Source organism: Trachinotus anak, unplaced genomic scaffold, assembly GCF_046630095.1.
Source record: "Trachinotus anak isolate AG129_WGS33_773 ecotype Australia unplaced genomic scaffold, CSIRO_AGI_Tana_v1 ptg000002l, whole genome shotgun sequence".
NCBI classification, from domain to species: domain Eukaryota; kingdom Metazoa; phylum Chordata; class Actinopteri; order Carangiformes; family Carangidae; genus Trachinotus; species Trachinotus anak.
Window position 1 is genome coordinate 6,802,075 of NW_027273853.1, and position 20,108 is coordinate 6,822,182.

The window sequence follows — 20,108 nt, forward strand, 5'->3', positions numbered from 1 at the left end:
GTGGCGTGCTTTCTGGGGAACACTTGTCATTTTTTGCTCGGTCTTTGCTGGCTGGTTAGAGTCCCAGGAAAATCTTCATAGCCTGAGCCAACATATGGATGTTTGTTTTCTAATTACGCTAAGCATCTGTCACACGACTTGGTCCTGCCTTTAGGGTCATCATCACAGATGAATGTTGTGCTGCAAAAATCGCATTTCAAAAGACACCATATATACGATTTTTTCAATTTGTTGTACTTTTGCACTTTACAGAATTGCTTGTGTTTGAATTTACACCAGTGAGATGAACAGGCAGACGCAGTTTCAACATATATCGACATATATAGGTTTAAAAGGGAGCTCCAAACATATCCACCACAAAATGTTCTTCGCTGCCAATGATGCTTTCGAGTGGCGTGCCAACATTACTGTGCCCTCAAGGACTTGGTCTTCTTAGTCACCATGTACAGTCCATATACATGTATTTATGTAATCGTTTGAACTGTCATCATGCAACATGCCAACAGGCAAATCGAGGAGGATGTGCTAGCAGAGGATGAATCAAGCTGGAACATGCCTTGCATGTGTGAAATACACCCACTGAGACGCTCTTGAGTAATTCAGAAACTAAATGTCAACATCATACAGTAAATCCCTCAGAGGCTTAAATTGTCCTCTTGCTCTCTTTGCCATGTCTTTGATGACCTGGGTGTCCTGCTCCTCCCGACCTCCCACCTTATGCACTCCCGTCATGTTCAGCAGCCTCTCCTTTGCTCGCAGCTTTATTTATACGCACCCAAATCATAGCCTCTAGCTTCCAACTTTCTATTTTTCTCCTGTGGTCAGAGAAAAAATGCTTACAGATGACTGAGCTGTGGAGAATTACAGACTAGCACTGCAGAGGGAGGGGGCGCTAACATCTCACTGCTCTGTCAGCACTGGGGCCTCTCTGTGTGGAGTTTGCATGTTCTCCCCTTGTCTGCGTGGGTTCCCCTCGAGTACTCCAGCTTCCTCCCACAGTCCAAAGACGTGCACGTTAGGTTGATTGGAGACTCTAAATTTGCAGGTGTGAATGTGAGCGTGAATGGTTGTTTATCTCTATGTCAGCCCTGTGATAGACTGGCATACTCACCAGGGTGTACCCTGCCCTCGCCCCATGTCAGCTGGGATTGGCTCCGGCCCCCCTGCGACCCTGTACAGATAAGCGGTATAGATAATGGATGGATGGATGTTAAGGCCTATCAGCCACTGTGGAGACTGTGGAGCTTTCTTCATGTTTCCCCTGCTTTCAGTGCAGTCCTGGATGTTTTCATCTTTATCATTAAAATAAAACGTGCTCTGAGAACACAGTGTTTGGGCTCTGGTTTGTTGTGATGTGGCCCGCCAGGGTTTTTGAGTTTTTCAAGTGGGCCATGAGTTGGAAAAGGTTTGGGAAGCGCAGAATATCCAAATCAGATTTCATGGCGATCTTGTTAGCATGGTCATGCAAAATCTGGATGCATACAGGTATACACAGACACACACATGCATTTTCATAGTGTACATTTAAATATACATACAATAATGTGCACACATGGGCTAGTGTAGATTCACATACATACATCTGCAAACACAGACGTTTTAATCCTTCCTGACACATTAATAGTTGATTCTACGCCTTTGTTTGAACAGTTGCTGTTTAGAAATGCTTATATTTATAATAGTGGATTATTTATGACAGCCAGATTATTTACACAGAATTCCTTGGAGCATCAATTATTAACGTCAAATTGCATCTTCGTGTCTGAACAAGTCCCACACTGGCTCTTAGGGGCAATTTATTACCATACCTCTACTGTCTCTCCTGACAATTTGGATTTAACTCCTAGCTCTACCTGTTAAATTGGAAACAAGTTGAATCTAAAAAAAACAAAAAAAAAACAGGTACAGACAGCTACATAGACTCATCCATGCTGTGAATGAACCATGCGTAGCTGGGCACTGAATTTGGTGTCAATTGTCCAAATCCTTTACATAATTTGATTATGGTTCCTATGAGGGTGTGACAGTGGTGGGTCTGATTACAAAGAGCGACGAGACAGTCTACAGGGACGAAGTCTGCAAGCTAATAGGATGGTGTACAGATAACAATCTCACACTGAACATCAAAAAGACAAAAGAAATAATCGTAGACTTCCGGAGACACAAGGGGGACCTCACTCCACTAACTATCCAAGGAGAGGAAGCAAAGAGAGTCTCCTGCTTTAAGTTCTTGGGGACCTACATCTCAGAGGACCTCACATGGTCAGCCAATACCACTGCACTGATATAAAAAAAAGAACCAACAGCAGCTCTTCTGCCTGAGGACACTTAAGAAAATCAACCTGTCTACTGCTCAAGTCTGCTCTATTGAGAGTGTCCTAACACACAATATCACAGAATGGTGTACGAACTGCACAGATGTAGAAAAATCCTTAGACTCCCCTGCCCATACAAGAAGATATCTTTAAAAGATGCTGCCTCTGCGAAATTAAACTCAATCTGTTGATCTTATTTGCAATCACTGTGGTCATACATGCACATTAATCTTGGGACACTATGTGAAATATTTTAGACAGTGCATACTGATGTTCTCTTATGATGTTGATGCTCTTAATATGATGTCTTTTTGTTTTTTTTTACTATTTATTGGAGAAATATAGAGAATGTGTGTGAATGAGTGTGCGTGCATGTATGTATAGTGTTTTTTGGGTTTTGCGCGGCAAATCTTGTTGTACTATTTCGTGCAATGACAATAAGGCTTTCAATTCAATCCATTATAAGATAGGAAAAGCAGAAGCTCTCTTATCACGAGTACGTGATATAGCTGTCAAACTGGTTTCCACACCCTTTACTCTATTTGAATCGTCTCTGTTGCTTTCAGAGCTTTATACGAACAAGTTTGTAAACTGCAGAGACAATGACGCTGATGTATGTCATTATCTCTTTTCTGTCTCTTGAATGCCAGAATTACAAACATATGACAGCCAAGCATGAACACGCAAAATCTTTAATCTTTCTCATTACTTTTGTACCATTGTGTTCCATGTGGACACGCAGTTTACTGTTTGCATCAGGCAGATTCTAGATTTCTTATTAAGTCACTATTATTGTCCATACGTCTTTGTCCAGTGTGTGCCTGACCCCTTGTGGCCTGTTGGACTCAGGCACCAGGACATATGGGATTTCTTGATTTTGGTCCATTCAGCCTTTCTAGCAATAACCACTATATGCTAAATGGAAAAATAACATAATAACAGTGATGCAAATTGAGAAAGACGTTTCTAATATTTAGTTCACCTCATTTAGATTGAAGACATGTTAGACAAACCTTACAACACAGTCTAATCCAATGCAACACTACCACAAAGTATAGGTTACAGTTTATTTTTATCCACACCTCTGAAATGTGAACAATTAAATACTGAACCTTTCATGAAAAATAGTATTAAAATAGTATTAATTACAGGACTTTTGCACTGAGCACTATTCCAGTTCACAGAAGATGAGCATGTGTGTCTACCAGCCTCACAGCTGTATTCACCAGACTGGCCAGAGTCTCCACACTAATCAAAGACAGTAGAAATATGTTTTTTTTATGATATGTACCACATTAAGAAAAAAAAATGAGGATATGTGTATCAGAGCCTCTGTAAGCACACTGATTTCATCCAAATGCATAATGTGTAGACTATATCTGGGTGGAGAAATCATTTTGCATCAGCATACATCTTTGTATTATGATCCTTGTAGGACCATGTATGGTACAAATGTATCCGGACTTAAACAAAAAACAAGAGAATCATTGTGTATACAGCATTATCACACTCTAGGTTAGCCATGAATTGTGAAGAGATTCTAATCCCCTCTAACCCAAGTTTCAAGCTTGACTCATTATTGTTTTCTCTCTGCACCTCTTGCAACATGCAGTAAATACATTCACTTTGTGAGGAGAAAACAAGTCATTAGTCATCATTAGTACAGTAAGTAGTAGTAATTACTATGTACTGCACTTACTCTAAGAGGACTCCAAATAAATAGTGGGAGCAGTGAACAAAGACTTGAATTTTTTCCTCCACTCATTTTCTTACTGTGTCTTATGCAACTGCCAACACCTTAGCTTAAAGCCATGTCACCAATCCTCTCACACAATTGTGACTTTGATTGAATGTATGACTGACAGCAAGGACTCCTAACACACTATAGAGTTTCATTAACGATTTGGTAAATCTGGCCCATTATACAAATATTATTAATAAAACTGAGTAGCCTATCAATGATCTAGAGACCAAACATCCTTAAATGAATATTACAGTGATCATTTTGTCAAGGGGCCTTGCTCATCGAAGGTAAAGACTCTACAGTGTGAAACTGTGCAGCAGCACAATGTAAAGTTCATGTGACGCCTGGAGCCCCACAACCTTGTCACGAATAGGCCCGTCTGAGACACCCCCCCCCCCCCCCCCCCCTCCCTTCTCTCTCATCCAACCCGCCCACAGAGATGCAGACAGACAGGATACCTGGTAGACTTGGCAACTCTGAGCGTTCACAAACACTGCCAGACTCGAAGAGCAAGTTGGAGGAGTGATCGTTCTTCATCACCGGCGGCAGGTCAGCAGCTCCACAGCGAGGAACGAGAGGCACCGAGCCGCGGCAGCGCAGCAGCACTCAGGGCAACATGAGCAGGTCAGGACTCGGTGTGATTTCAGACGAGAGGCGATGATGGACAGTTGAGTCAATGACATTATGAATGAGCTGTAGCACTTGGCACTCTAATGAAACGTAAACATATTTTCAATTATATAAGACTCATACACCAGTGTATTTACAATTCTGCAGTATTTAAACTTCACTATTTCACTTTTATGCGACTTGATTCTTTCACTAAACAACGAGCCACAGTGTGGTGATTGTGCTGCTCCTGTTTTCATTGAATGTAGATAGAAAACTTATGTTTTTGGATTTAACTCCATGAAACTTGAGTCATCTTTGTCTCACTTTTCAAGGATAGGTGTGAGTCAAGTTTAGTTCCCTTGAAAGGTTTAAACTGAGAATAATGTGCACCTTTGGGTGGCTGTTCACCGCAGTAGCTCATGTGTACTTAATTTTGATTTCACTTTTACGTTTGTTCCTTGTAGACTTCTTGTCTGACTGCTTTACATATAGTTGGATAAATGCAGTTACACACCCTCGCACCGCACACATTCAGAGGGATCATCAGTGTCAGTTCTGTCTTCACGAGACATGATTTCTGATGCAACATGTTAGGGACAGAGTGTTCTGGAGCAGATCATGAGTGCATCAAGTTGTGAAGTGGATCTGTTTCTGTTGTATGTTTGTGCTAAAGGGGAGTGCTAACCCATGCTTAGATATGCATACATGTGCCCCATTATACTCATTTAACATGAACCAGTGGGGGGGGGGGGGGGGGGGGGGGGGGGGATGTGACCCTGTGCCACACACTTTTACACTTTTTCCTTGTACTGTAGGTGAAGGAGGATTTATATGAACAGCGGCTGCTCTTTGAGTTATGTCAGAAATGCAACGACCTAATAGCATTTACAATGTGGCTCCTGAACAAATGCCATCATTGCCGACAGTCACTGACACAAGTTTCTTTGGTGCTGACTGGCTGGAGGGGGGAAGGTGTCACACGTCCACAAGGAGGAGAGTTTACAGCAGAATGGAGTGTAAAGGTGAAAAATTATGTTTTGTGTTGGTGCTGAAGTGGAAAGACCTAACAATGAAAACTTATTAATACACTTTTTGCTTTTGTTGCAAAGTAGAGAGAGGATTGATACCACCCATACAGGTGTGCGGTAGCGGGAGTCAGCAGCTGGTTAGCTTAGCTTAGCATAAAGACTGGAAACAGAGAGAAACGGCTTGCCTAGTTCTGTCTAAGGGTTACTGGACTTAAATCTGCCTTCCTTATTTATTAATTCCATACAATAACTGAAGTGTAAAATTGCAAATGTAACATTTTATGGGGGGGGGTTATGTGCCAGACTATTTCCTCCCCTGGACCGGTCACCAAGCAGCCATGGGAGACCACAGGTTGTGCCATGGTCCCTGCCAAGAAATAGAAGTAAAATAAGAAATTTTAGTTTTTACAGTTAAATAGTCTAGTTATAATGTGTTTATCAGTGAGCTTTAGAGGTGTTGGAAGGTGGATTTTGTTACCCTTGGTAACAGGCTGTTGGTTGTAGCTTCATACTTACCATACACACATGAGAGTGGTATCCGCTAGGGCTTCAGGGCGTGGTACCAGGGTAATTAAGGTTAACTGCAACATGTTTGCTTGAAAATCGCGAGGGCTCTTTGGATTCTGTAAGGTGCCTAAGAGCACAGTGGTGTCAGTTTGCTAGATTAAAAGTGATGCTGACATTTTTTTTTTCACAGTTAAAGACAGTGGGGGGTAGAAGGGGGGACGGGGTGTGGACTTGTAGGCTTACACAGTTCTTTTTGAGCTGGTGCTTGTGCCACAGCTCGATTTATGCAGGTGTCTTCATGAATAATAGCTTAAGAACAAGTCCTCACGACAACTTTGTAGTAAGGGTGGACCTAATAGTTGGAGTGGTTGATGTCTGAAACAAAATGGTGGGTCCAGGATCGAGGAGTCAGATATGCTGCTCTCAAGATCACACAGACTGTAAATATGTGTAAATATGAGTTGTTTGTCTCACAGTGAGAGATGCTCGTGTTAGAAACTAGCACGAGATAGCTACTATAACAAGCAACAGCAAGTTTGATCATGCAGTGCATCCAGTCTTTTGGGCAATGAGCTTACAGTGAACCTGTGGGAACAGGATCCATTGTCCAATAAACAACAGTCGCTGGTTTTGAGTGAAGCTCTGTTAAGAACACAGTGTTCATTTTGGGGACGAATTGAGAATCATCCAATCACAAGGCCGAACCAGCTCGCTTGCAGCTTATGTGTTGACAAAGTTATGGTGCATTCCCAAAGTTACGACTTTTCTCCTCCCTCCAGCAACAACTAAATACCAATGCAGGAAACATGGGAGGAGTAAAGGAGAACAGAGCAGGAAGAGAGGGAGTAGAACAGGACATAATCAGTATTGCAGATAATGAACACAGATGTGTTCTGTTCTGTCAGTCTTCATAAAAGCATGAGGTTTTGATTAATCTGGTTGTCATTAGCTACCTAAACATGTTCCATCACAATGAGGCGTTATGTTTAATAACCAAAAGTATTAATGAACAACATTTTTCACTTAAGTAGTTTTGGGTGAAGTTTTTTCAGATGTGATTTAACCATTACGTTACTTCTTAGGCTGTCTTTTAACTGGTACTGAACTTTACAGAGAAAACTGTAAAGAAAGACAGTAAGAAAGCCAATTAGAGCAAAATCTTCCTGGGAAGGAAAATTACAGATTTTCATGCAACATAATGGTTAGACTTGTTCCAATACTGACACTAGTATTGGAAATGCTGCAACACTGCCTAAAATACAGCATCGGGTATCGGCAAGTTCATGACACTATGCACTGATCAGATACCACATAATTTATTAATTACATTAATAGACTTTATTAGTGTCACACCTGGATAAAATGACAGTTTCTTCAGAAAGCAATCCCCGCTAGGTAGCTACTCAAAACTATTAGCTTACACAGGAAGTTGCATGTTGCAGCCACTGGCAACTATTGTTTAAGAGCAGCAAAGAAGAATTGATTTCCTGTAAATCGTGAAATGTTAGCTGTTTGCAAAATGTCAATTGCAATTTGGCAACATGTTACACTGGAACGTCTCACCAGTGAAAGGGCAATGTGTTCAGCATTTAAGGCTTTAATTTGGAGGGGTGGTATTTGCATTATTTTTCTCATGATTGACAGTCAAATTAGACAATAAAAGGAAGATTCTAGGGCATTAATGTATCTGTTCAAGTGTTTAACCTGAGTCATTGAACAATGACAGCAATCGTATAACATTCATAAGGACTAGTAGCTCACAGCTGTTAAAATGGTTTTAATGTAAAGGTATCAGATCAGTACTCAGTATCGGCTGATTCACAAGTTCAGTTATTGGAAGCGGTATCAGGAGGGAAAACATGGTATCGGAACACCTCTAATAATGTTCAACATTAGCCTCATTGTGATCTGTGTTCAATAGTATTTAGATATCGGCAAATACTTGTTGAACATTTTTGGCAGTTTTTCCCCTCATATATTTACCTTGCCACAGTGGTGATGTAACGTTTTGCATCTGGTGCTTTTTCAGAAGGTACACTAATAATTTAAAGTTTTTTTCTCCCCGAAAAGTTGTGTCTAAGAATTTAAAGCAAAATAATCACTATTATTGTTTTGATTGATCACATTGTAATCAATATCCACCCTAATGTATTAAACATGTAACATTGCTCACACTGTCAAACATCCTGCGTAATTAATGCAGTTTTTCTGAAGCTTTTAGTGCACATGACTTTAACTATGACAGATACATGACGCAGTGACACCGCTATTCATCACCTAGAGACAAACAAACATCATCTGGCACATGATGTCCTGACAGTTCTTACATTCACTCAGCAAAGTCAACAGAGAGGATGCTGTTTATGTTTACACTGGTTAAACCATCAGCATTTTTCTGCGGAGCTCTGTTTGCAGTGACAATTTAACGCGACGCAAGTGGAGGTTCACCACATGACCTACATCACCTATATGTTTACAGGTTGTGCAATCACTGTTGCAAATATGGACTTCAAACTTTAAGTAAGCATGGGACTGACCATTCTGTCAAATCCTACAACATGTGGGGCAATAAAGGGGGTCATCCCTTGCAGGACGTAATTGGGCAGTCTGGCATTTGTTTTGGTTTACTATTTAGGCCAAAAGTCACAGTCCCTATTCTGTTCCAGAAACCAGCATTTGTATAAAAAGCAGAAGGTGAGCCAAAAAAAACTATTCTGTTGACTTAATTGATTTTTTTTTCTGAGTTGCCTTAATTCAATTTGCAGAAACTTTAACAGTCAATCTATTGTCATACTCATTAACCAACTAAAACAAAGTCATTTTCACCTTTTTGGATGCGTTACCCCACAGCAACTAAATTAATTTGATTAAAGTGATCATCTGGATTTACCTGTGCTTCTGTTGCTGATTAAACATTTCCCCTCTGCAGATGTCTGATCAGCCAGGTGGAGGTTAAAAGCTTCATTGAGAGGTGCATGATGGCTGTGGGCACCAAGCAGCACCATGCTCGCAGCCTGGCAGAAGTGCTGGTGGAGGGAGACCACAGGGGCCACTACAGCCATGGACTCAACAGGATGGGTTAGTGGGGAGCTGGAGGCTCATCACTTTATTTGTAGTGGTATAGAAGCAGAAAGTGGGTAAAATGTGACACAGTATGTGTTGCTGTTTGTGCTCACTGTCCTCTATACTTTTTGACAGACATGTATGTAAAGGACATCCAGACAGGAATCTGCGCCAAGGACGGGGAGCCGGTGGTGGAGAAGGAGAGTGCAGCTACAGCACTGGTGGATGGGAAGAACCTCCTGGGTCCTGTCGTGGGAAACTTCTGTATGGATCTGGCCATAAAGAAGGCCAAAGAAGTTGGTATTGGCTGGGTGGTGGCACACGGTGAGTCCCTTTTTTTTTTTTTTTAAAGTAAAAAAATGTGATTTGATGTGGTTGACTAAAACTTTAAAAGGCCGTACCTGTTGCACTACAAACTTACATTGTATGATGCATTTAGATTTAGGCAAAGTGTCATCTGTCAGATAAACACATCTACACCTTTATTGTGAGCTAATGTTTCACACTCATACATACTCAGGCATCAGATACAGGACTGTATTTGATTGGACAAATGTTCAGCATTCATAAAGGGATTATTTTCCCTGTTTAGTTATAAGTAGAGTGTTTGGCTCATATAACAGACAATTAAGTGTGGGAGTGAGGAAACACCACTGCGGTTAAGACTACAGAAAACACTCAGCGAGTTGGACTTGAAATACTATAGTTCACTTTAGTTTCAGTAATAAAATCCCTTTCAGGTTTATCAAAGGCCAGATTTTATTTTGCCACTTGACTACAGAGGAAAAGCAGTAAAGTAATTTACTTTGATAAAGAAAACAATGACAATGTTAACGCTCTTAAACCAATTAATGTTAATGACACTTTCTTAGGTTCCAATCATTACGGTATTGCCGGATACTACGCAATGCAAGCTGTGAAAGAGAACATGATTGTGAGTGAAACATTTATTTTCCTGTTGACTCAGTTTAAATATTGACACTGAAAAAAATAGTTCAGCTTTTTCCAGAAAGGAGAAAGCTGTAATTCAAACAATTTCATGTATATGCTGTTACTAAACAACATAAATGTAAGAGAATGTAATCTATTTCCAAATGTTATTTTCTGTTTTTTTTCTAATATTGATCTGACCACCACAGGGCATGTCATTTACCAACACATCCCCACTGGTGGTACCTACACGTGGCAAAGAGGTAAATATATTATCAGTTCGGTAAAATATGCTGCCCTGCATATTGCTGTTGAATGGTGCTGTTGAAACCATTTATGTTAGTATGCATGTCAACATTACTGATTGAATGTATTTAGCCAAGATGTTTCTAAAATCAGTGAGCAAGAGTCTTGCATGTAAAAATCGTTCCCATCCTAACATCATCTACCTGCTGTTTGTAGTGCACGTTGGGCACCAACCCCATCAGTGTGGCAGCTCCCGCAAAAGACGGAGACAGCTTTGTTCTGGACATGGCCACATCAGCAGTAGCACTGGGAAAGGTAAGATCAGATTTTTTGATTGCCAAATATCTAAAGTTTTGGTTTTCACATCGTGTGAAATGGTTGGCCACTGGACAAGGAAGTCTTAAGTTACTCCTTTGATTTACACGCAGCCTGAGTTAAGTAGCAGGTGTGAGAATCATATAACCTCTGAATGGATTCATGTAAGGCTTTGTATTCTGTGTCCCTGTCAGCTGAAAGAAGGTGAGTAATTGCCCACTCAGCTTTTCTTTGTTTTAGTGGCAGAAGCACAATCCTCTGGACCACTGAGTCAATATAGAGCTGAAAGTCCATGTGCAGTTACAATGATCTGATGAAATACTTTTAAAAAGTCTTTATTTAAACATACTTATCTTGTATGAAAAGTGCTCTATAAATAAACTTTATTGTCGTTATTATTATTATTATTGTTATTATTATATTATAAGCACATTGTAACTGAAAAGTGCTATATGTATCTAGTCTTCTTACTCTCTTACTTATTCTAATGTGCACAGGTGGAGCTCCATGAGCGGCGTGGAGACCCCATTCCTGAAGGCTGGGGCTGTGACTCTCAGGGGAAGCTGACAACAGACCCCAAGAGAGTCCTTAGCGGTGGAGGACTGGTGCCCATTGGCGGCAGTGAAGCCACAGGTCAGAAACTAGTAGATACAACTATTAGCATTCAGCTCGAGTAGTAAAAGACACTGATATCCCAGCTGTCTGTAATGTGGGCTAATTGTATATTATATCACACAGTATACAGCACTGGTTCCCAACTAGTGGACTGGGGCCATGTTTTTTTTCTTGCATTAACGCCAATCACAGGGATAAGCCAATGATAGGAACCTTTATGTTGTCAACGACTGAATCACATTTTGCTATCTTAGTTTGCTATCTTTGTCTGATTGCACGCTAAAAAAAAGGAAAGAGAGTCAAGAGAAGTGCTCTGAGATGCATTACTTAGCCTCTGTATTGTTACGGGGTCAGATGTGGGCCACCAACATTTGGAATAGGTTGGAAACCACTGGTATAAAGTATTTGTTGCACTTACTGTTTCAGTTCAAATATGTCATGTTATGTCTGTGGCTTCCAGGAGGGTACAAAGGCTACGGTCTGGGAATGATGGTGGAGGTGTTCTGTGGCATCTTGGCTGGAGCGAAGTACAGCAAACATGTCCGCACGTGGAAAGTAACGGACCGTGTTGCTGACCTGGTACACTTGATTTGTCTCTTTTCTTTTGGCTTGTGCTGTCATGTTTTAAAGAGGACATGCTGACCTCATTTAAAAAAGATAATAAGATACTCTTCATAGTACTTGTTAGTGACATGACATGCTGAAACTTAGCCTCCTTGTCCTCTTGTCTTATTCCCTGTGAAATGGAAGAGAATGAGAAATAGGTTGAAAATGACTCATCTGTAATTAATAGCTGCTAAACCCTAATTAAAAAAAAAAAAATCATGTATCAAAGTCAAAGTGACAAAGCAGTTACTCTAAACACACTGCTTACTACATTATTGCCCAGTTAATTAAGCAGCAGGGTAACTAGGAAAAGTTTCTATAATAATGATTAAACAGATATCTTGAGTTACATACATTAGATAATGCGAGAGATGTTGCTGTATGATGTGGTGATGATTAGCTGACTAGGAGTAAAGTTAGAAAAATGATTAGTTCCCACTCAGCAACAGCAGTAAAGAAATCAACATTGACAAGAGATTAGTCGCTGTTATCTAAAAGACAAAATCAATGATGGTCAAACGCAGGGCATATTTATGAATACGTCACAGGCCCCTTTGCTGTTTGTTCTGGGTCAGTTCACAATTTTGTCATCGTCCTTTTTGTGTTTTCAGGGTCAGTGTTTTGTGGCAATCAACCCGGAGAACTTTGCTCCTGGGTTCAGTGACAGGATGTCAGACCTGCTTTCCATCCAGAGAGGCCTGGATCCTGTGAGTAGATCCTACTGCTGTCTTGATGTACAGACCAATTAAGGGGGAAAAAAATATGTTGATGATGTCTAATGGTTGCAATCTTTCAAGACAAAAACACATACAAGTTTTAAATCAAGTTTTGAGCTTCATTTTGTTGCTGTTGCTGTTTATCATAGGCTGATGCCAATGCTCCTGTTTTGGCTGCCGGAGACCCGGAGAGGATGAACATGAAGATGTGCGAAGAGTTGGGTGGGATTCCCTACCACATCAATGTCGTCAATTATATGGTAAGACCTTATGAAGTGTCTACAAATTGCCAAGAAACACAATCCCCTGTAAAACCATGACTTGTCATTTTTGCACTTGAGGCCTTTTACAGATTAAATAAAGAATATATATTCGTATTAATTGGTGAGCTTTAGAGGTACCAGTAGGCTGATTTTGTTGTTTGGACAGAGGCAGGTGAGCTGTTTCCCTCTTCTTGCAGGTTCAATGCTAAGCTAAGCTAACTGGCTGCTGGCTGTAGTTTCATATTTACCGTACAGACATGACAATAGTATCAATCTTCTAATCTAACTCACAGCAGGGCCTTTGAGACTGAGCTAACCTGACTCAAATGTTTACTTTATGTCTGCAGAATGAATGTGCTAAGAAAATTGGTGCTAGCCCGCTGCTGCCTTGTGACAAGCTCATCTCCAATTAAGTGGTCCAGTCAAGATTGTCAAGATTGGAAAATCTGGCAATTTTGCTCATCTTGAAGTTCACACTGAGCAACTCGGGAATGCTGTTAACGCACATTATATACATAAAGCTGCTGCATGTTGACAGTCAGATTTTATTCATTTTAACCACACTCATCAGGTTTTTTAATCTTACACTAAAATCTACCTACAGAAGTTAAGAAAAAAAAATCTTAACTATAAAATTTGTAACAAAAGGGACTTTGAATTATTTTTTTGTCTCAAGACATCTCAATTTAATTGTGAAGATCTCAAAATGCTGTATCGAAACAAGCACAAGATTTATGAATGATGGATGCCTGGGTGTGAGTGAGAAAAGAAAGATGGATGTGGTGATGTTGAAAGATGAGCCAAAGTCACTGTGGTTTGTTGTCATGAACTTGACAGTTGGGACTATCCCGGTTTTGGGAGCCATTTTACTACGCTGAAGATTTAATGCAGTGCAGTTTTATAACTGTTGTGCAATAATGGCTACAGTATGATGCAAAAAAAAATAATTAAAAATATTTTTTTTTATAAAAAATATTTTAAATTGACCACATTTTGATACTTTAATTAAGATAGCCTTTATTAGTCCCACAGTGGGGAAATTTGCAATAATGAATTAATAATGTTCAGATTATCTTTTTACTCTGATGTCATCAAAAAGCATCAGTCATATGTGCCTTATTAAATAAAATCCATTTACACCAAAACTTATTTATTACAGTGTTTTTCATTTTTGTCCCTTGTGAACATATATACAGTGCATTTGGAAAGTATTCACAGCGCTTCACTTTTTCCACATTTTGTTATGTTACAGCCTTATTCCAAAATGGATTAAATTCACTTTTTACCTCAAAATTCTACACACAATACCCCATAATGTCAAAGTGAAAAAAGTTTGCTTAAAATTTTTGCAAATATATTATAATAAAAAAAAAAAAAATCACATGTACATTCACAGCCTTTGCGCAATACTCTGTTAAAGCACCTTTGGCAGCAATTACAGCCTCAAGTCTTTTTGAGTATGATGCTACAAGCTTGGCACACCTATGTTTGGGCAGTATCTCCCATTCTTCGTTGCAGAACCTCTCAAGCTCCATCAGGTTGGATGGGGAGCGTCGGTGCACGGCCATTTTCAGATCTCTCCAGAGATGTTCAATCGGGTTCAAAAGTCTGGGCTCTGGCTGGGCCTCTCAAGGACATTCACAGAGTTGTCCCGAAGCCACTCATTTGTTATCTTGGCTGTGTGCTTAGGGTCGTTGTCCTGTTGGAAGACGAACCTTCGCCCCAGTCCGAGGTCCACAGCGCTCTGGAGCAGGTTATCATCAAGGATGTCTCTGTACATTGCTGCATTCATCTTTCCCTCGAGCCTGACTAGTCTCCCAGTTCCTGCTGCCCAAAAACATCCCCACAGCCTGATGCTGCCACCACCATGCTTCACTGTAGGGATGGTACTGGCCAGGTGATGAGCGGTGCCTGGTTTCCTCCAGACATGACGCTTGGCATTCAGGCCAAAGAGTTCAATGTTTGTTTCATCAGACCAGAGAATTTTGTTTCTCATGGTCTGAGAGTCCTTCAGGTGCCTTCTGGCAAAGTCCAGGCGGGCTGTCATGTCCCTTTTACTGAGGAGTGGCTTCCGTCTGGACACTCTACCATACACGCCTGATTGGTGGAGTGCTGCAGAAATGATTGTCCTTCTGGAAGGTTCTCCTCTCTCCACAGAGCAATGCTGTCAGAGTGACCATGAGGGTCATGGTCACCTCCCTTACTAAGGCCCTTCTGCCCCGGTCGCTCAAATTGGCCGGGCAGCCAGCTCTAGGAAGAGTCCTGGTGGTTCCAAACTTCTTCCATTTACAGATGATGGAGGCCACTGTGCTCATTGGGACCTTCAATGCTGCAGGAATTTTTCTGTACCCTTCCCCAGATCTGTGCCTCAATACAATCTTGTCTCTGAGGTCTACAGACAATTCATGTGATTCTTTTTGTTTTTTATTTTTTAAATATTTGCAAAAATTTCAAACAAACTTTTTTCACTTTGTCATTATGGGTTATAGTGTGCAGAATTTTGAGGTAAAAAATGAATTAAATCCATTTTGGAATAAGGCTGTAACAACAAAATGTGGAAAAAGTGAAGCGCTGTGAATACTTTCCGGATACACTGTATCTACAAAACAAGAACCGTCCACTGGCGTGTCCACCACCAGATGGCGACATAAGCCAAACATTTAATGTAACTCCTTTAATGGCAGCACATGGTCAGTTCAACATACTGTGTACCTCAGTATTTTAGGTAGTTTATAGTTTATATAAATAGTTTGTATCAGAATAATTAAGTTTAGCATAGTAGTTTAATATAATTGAAATATTTTAATGGCATTGTTATTAAACATTGATGATTTTATGTCATTGTTCAAATGTAATATATATCTTTTTATCTTTAAATTTGGCCACTTCCTATTTGTTTTCTTGACTTTATCACTTGAGTGTAAACCTTTGTTACTGATCATATAGTGTATTTATTGTGATTTAATTTGTCTTGCACACATTCATGTTTAAATTCCTTATCCAGTTTATTTTAGAGCAAAATCAAATCCAACAGAAATAAAACTTAACACAGATAAAAAGATGCAGCTGGTGTTTTGGAATAACCATAGACTGAAAGGGAATAACCCATGTCATAAATCCTGTTACAGCCTGCCTGTAAGACTTTGTTACCACTAGATGGAGACAGAGTCTGAGTGAACTCTGGCTTTGATGTGTCACCACTCTTGAAAGCCTTTATGATTTTCTTTTACACATTTCATTTGTTCTGTGATGCTGGTATTGTTTGCTATGTAGTGAGCAGTTTACAATTGTTTACAAATGTACAAATTTAATTTAATTTAATTTGATAAAAAAGATACTAGTGTTACAGTTGCCATGGAAATGGGAATATATCGGAGGTAAAACTGATATGTGAGCAGAAGTTAACACATCAAAACAACTTTAGACTTTTTTAAATTCCACAATGAACCCTGATGATGGTTTGTAGATATATGAGAACAATAAAGAAAACAAAACAGGAATAACATATAGGTGAACAGTCACTTGATGCCAAGTAAAATACAATACACTGAAGGAGAAAATAATCTTTAAAAGCATAAACAACAATTTGAGGACTGAAAATGCTGGTAATATTTGATAGGTGCTTTAAAATATTCTTTATTGCTGTAACAAACTGAATGAAACTGGTTAACGTTTTGATATTTTTAGTGATGAATAATTTTTCAAAATTTACAATGATTGAATTTATCCTACAATAATGTTTAATTTTACTGATCTGTTTCTCTCATTGTCAGTACCAAGACAAGACAAACTGAAGTAACACTTGATCTTCCTTTCCAATACATAAAGTAATAAGTCTTTGAACATTGTCATGTAAATATATATAATATTTCTTCTTTGAAATTAGCATATTATTATTACCTGACCAAAATTTTGACTAGTTCTGTGCACAGACTGGATCCTACTATAGTTAGAGCGCTAGTTAGAGAGCTATGTACACATGACTGTAATGCATGGATCTGTTTCTGTGTATGTGCCCCCATGTGTCATATGCATTTATGTGTGTGTGTTTTTAGTGTAGCTTTATAATGATGATAATAGTCCAACTGAAATTAACATTGAAATATTTACATACAAACTGCCTTTCTGCTTTTGTTGCATGGAGGACAACAGTTTTCTTCTCCTGTTAGGATCAGTTTACAGCTCATTCTGAACATGACTGAAGGAAAGGCCTCTCCCAGAGCCACAAGGGAGAAGAGGGACTGGGCAGTGACAGATGCCCAGATCAGGACCTTAATCTCCCATGCCAAAAGTCCTGGCACTGGGCCCCGGACCCTGGATGTCTCGTTAACACTCGGCCGGCCGCAGACAAAAGAAGAGAAATAAACAAATCAATGGGCTTTCAGCCCCACCGGGGGAGGGGAAAGGAGGTGGACGAGAGAGGGAGGGGCAAGTGAGTGCCGGGCTGGGCTGGGCTGGGCCAGGTCTGCGAGTGGGTATGCAGGGGATGCATGGAGATTAGGTTTTACTGAGGGGGAAGGTGGGTGTGTGCTGGGTGGAGGGCTCCGCTGAGTCCAAGGATTAAGGGGCCGATTGAAACACTCGTTATAGGGGCCAGACTCAGAGGTGTGTGTGCATGGATGGATGGATGGATGGTGGGGGTCTAATCTACCCTGGCCTTGGCCTGGTGCCCTTGTGCGGATTTAACGGGGCCCCAAAGAGCCCCGAAAGCAGGGCCACTGGCTAGGATTAAGCAGATTCTAACAGGTGTTTTCTTTTGTGGTGCTGAGGGGGGATCTGTCCATCACTCACTGAACGAGCAAATCATGAAGTGATCGTCTATTACTGACGGGGCCAGTGATGCCAAAAGGCCATGGCGTGTGTGTGTGTTAGTGTTTGTTTTTAGACTTTTATGTGCTATTACACACTACTGGCTGCTTCGTGATGAGTGTGTGGTGTTTTATTTTTCAGGAAGCAGGGTCATATCTGCAGGAAATGAGTCTGATGAGGGGAGAAGGAGAAATACTTTTTAGCTAAACCAGTACTGAGGTGTGAAATTACTCCCACAGACAGACACATGCTGAGAAGGTGACATCCTGATGCAGCTGATCAGCCGTTAGGACCGTGAAGCAGCAGCTCTGCACTGATGCACTATGGAGGAGATTAGTGTAGCTGCTGCTGGAGAGAAGCACTTTCACACTGTAGGAAGATCAGCTCAGAAGAGCTTAGAAGTCACAGAGCTTGTCAGTAACCACTTTAGTTAAGCATTAGAAACACACACACACACACACACACACACACACACACACACACACACACACAGGGAATGATATACAGTATTATGCACTACACTGCAGACAGGACAGGTGTGAGATCAGGTAGATGACTTGACGTTTGTTATTTCATGATTTCAACACTATTTTACTGATGAAAAGTGTTCACAGTGAGATGGATTTAGGTGAAAAGAGTGAAATAGTTAAAAAAGAAAAAAAAATAGTCTTTCATGTTAATACCATAGTGATGTTGTACCCCAGATAAAGAAAAGAGGTATTTGTGGAGGTCATTCCAACATAATATACCTTTATTATGCAACTCAGTGGAAATTTCCCATAGAGATGTAACATTAGAGACAACATGAATGTACTGAGTGTTCTGATATACAAACGACAGGGTGGTTTTATACAAATGTAGAGTCATTAATAATGAAAATGTGAGAAAACAAGGTGAACTCCGATGTCATGTACAAAGTTCTAATTGTAGTGGGAATGGACTCAAGACGAGAGGAGTGGCGTGATGGAGAGAGTGGGAGGAGAGCTAGAAAAGCTCTGCTGCTCTCCTGCTGGGTCTTTAATGAAGTGGAGCAACTTCCTGGTTTGTTCCTTCCAGCTGTTGTGCCTACAAAGCCAAGATATTTGGCCTTGGGTCTTTGTCCTGCTCGGGCTACCATACCGCCAAATGACTGATGCAAATGTAAAAATAAAAGCAAAACACCTGGTGTCTTGGTTCCTCCAACTGCTCAGGAATGCAAATATCTCCATCTGTTGCCCCCCCCCCTTGAGATTGGTTGTTGGTACTGATGGTTAAAATTCAAAGTGCCATGAAGATGCTGGGGACTGAACTGCAGTTAATATTACAAATGTCTGTAATATTATATTTTATCAACCACCAACATTTTTTGTTATTTTGTCTATATTCCTTTTCTGTTTCTGCTGTCTGACTTATTTTAGTTTCAATCATGACATGAATAGAAAAACAAAAACACCAAATGCAAGACCCTACATTCAAACCAACAGTCTCAAATTACAAGTCATCGAGCTGAAATTGATTCTTCATGTCTTGATTTTTTTTTCATCCACCTAATATGAAAATCTACTTGAAATGTACTTGAGATCTTCCTGAAGGAGCCCCAATATTCTCTTTACATTCATTCCTGAAAATGCTTGTTATGCTGATGTGTTGCCATGGTGATGACATGTTAAAAGTCTCAGGTGATCAGTGAATGCTCATTAGCCATGAAGACAATGATACCTTCTCTCCACCAATGCAAACTGAGTGCTACTTCTGAATTGGTGCTTTGGAGAAAGATACCAGGTTATGACATGCACCAAGCAAACCAATCACAGGAGATCCTTGTGTGGCGTATTACAGCCAGACTCCAAGACAAAGCTCGTGTTAACCTTGGATGAATTGCGGCATATAGAAGAAGCTTTGTCCAAAGAAGCTCCTCATTTTCCATCTCTCCAATAAAACAAGTGATGTCTTTTGTTTTCTACCACAACTGCAACATCTGGCATTCAGGCTTCTTCTTTCACCGATATGAAACTGTCATACACCTAATAGTGTGAATGGGGGAAAGTGCCAGTATTATGGGCTCTATGTGTGAAAGAGTCTTTGCTCTGTCCTGGTGTAATCAAGGTGGCTCATGTGCTGCTGTGTTGGTCAAACGGAAACGAGGGAAGAGCAAATAAAAATCAGACAGGAAGATGACATCTAGCACCTTCTCATTATGTGGATTGCTTTGTGGTGGCGTGGGGATTTTAATTTCCCTTGTGTGGTTTGCACACCTCTGGATATCATGGCCACCAGCTTCTGTCTCTTACACCCATATGTCAACAGACAGCTGAGGTGTTGGTTTGCCTTTGTCTGTGTGTGAGGTCCTAATGACACTT

General features: G+C 40.4%; 1 protein-coding gene across 2 annotated transcripts; it reads left to right on the top strand.

Moving 5' to 3' along the window:
- Nucleotides 1-4,541: 4,541 nt before the first annotated feature.
- On the top strand, nt 4,542-14,784 carry LOC139629969 (uncharacterized oxidoreductase YjmC-like). 2 transcript variants are annotated; one of them, XM_071492950.1, is made up of 11 exons: nt 4,542-4,683; nt 9,136-9,284; nt 9,405-9,593; nt 10,142-10,203; nt 10,409-10,462; nt 10,662-10,760; nt 11,258-11,393; nt 11,836-11,954; nt 12,593-12,688; nt 12,847-12,957; nt 13,308-14,109. In XM_071492950.1, exons 1-11 carry the CDS (start codon nt 4,676-4,678, stop codon nt 13,371-13,373), a joined length of 1,089 nt encoding a protein of 362 aa, XP_071349051.1. In that variant the 5' UTR covers nt 4,542-4,675; the 3' UTR covers nt 13,374-14,109. The 2 variants fall into 2 exon arrangements, with proteins under 2 accessions (XP_071349051.1, XP_071349050.1); XM_071492949.1 differs by lacking the exon at nt 13,308-14,109 and adding an exon at nt 14,650-14,784 and having other exon boundaries at nt 4,545-4,683.
- The last annotated feature ends 5,324 nt before the right edge of the window (nt 14,785-20,108 follow it).

Bases quoted from the DNA above. Each gene is read 5' to 3' on its own strand.
- LOC139629969 (XM_071492949.1), top strand. The intron at 11,394-11,835 runs GTCAGAAACTAG...TGTGGCTTCCAG, and splicing joins TGGCGGCAGTGAAGCCACAG to GAGGGTACAAAGGCTACGGT. The intron at 11,955-12,592 runs GTACACTTGATT...TTGTGTTTTCAG, and splicing joins CGGACCGTGTTGCTGACCTG to GGTCAGTGTTTTGTGGCAAT.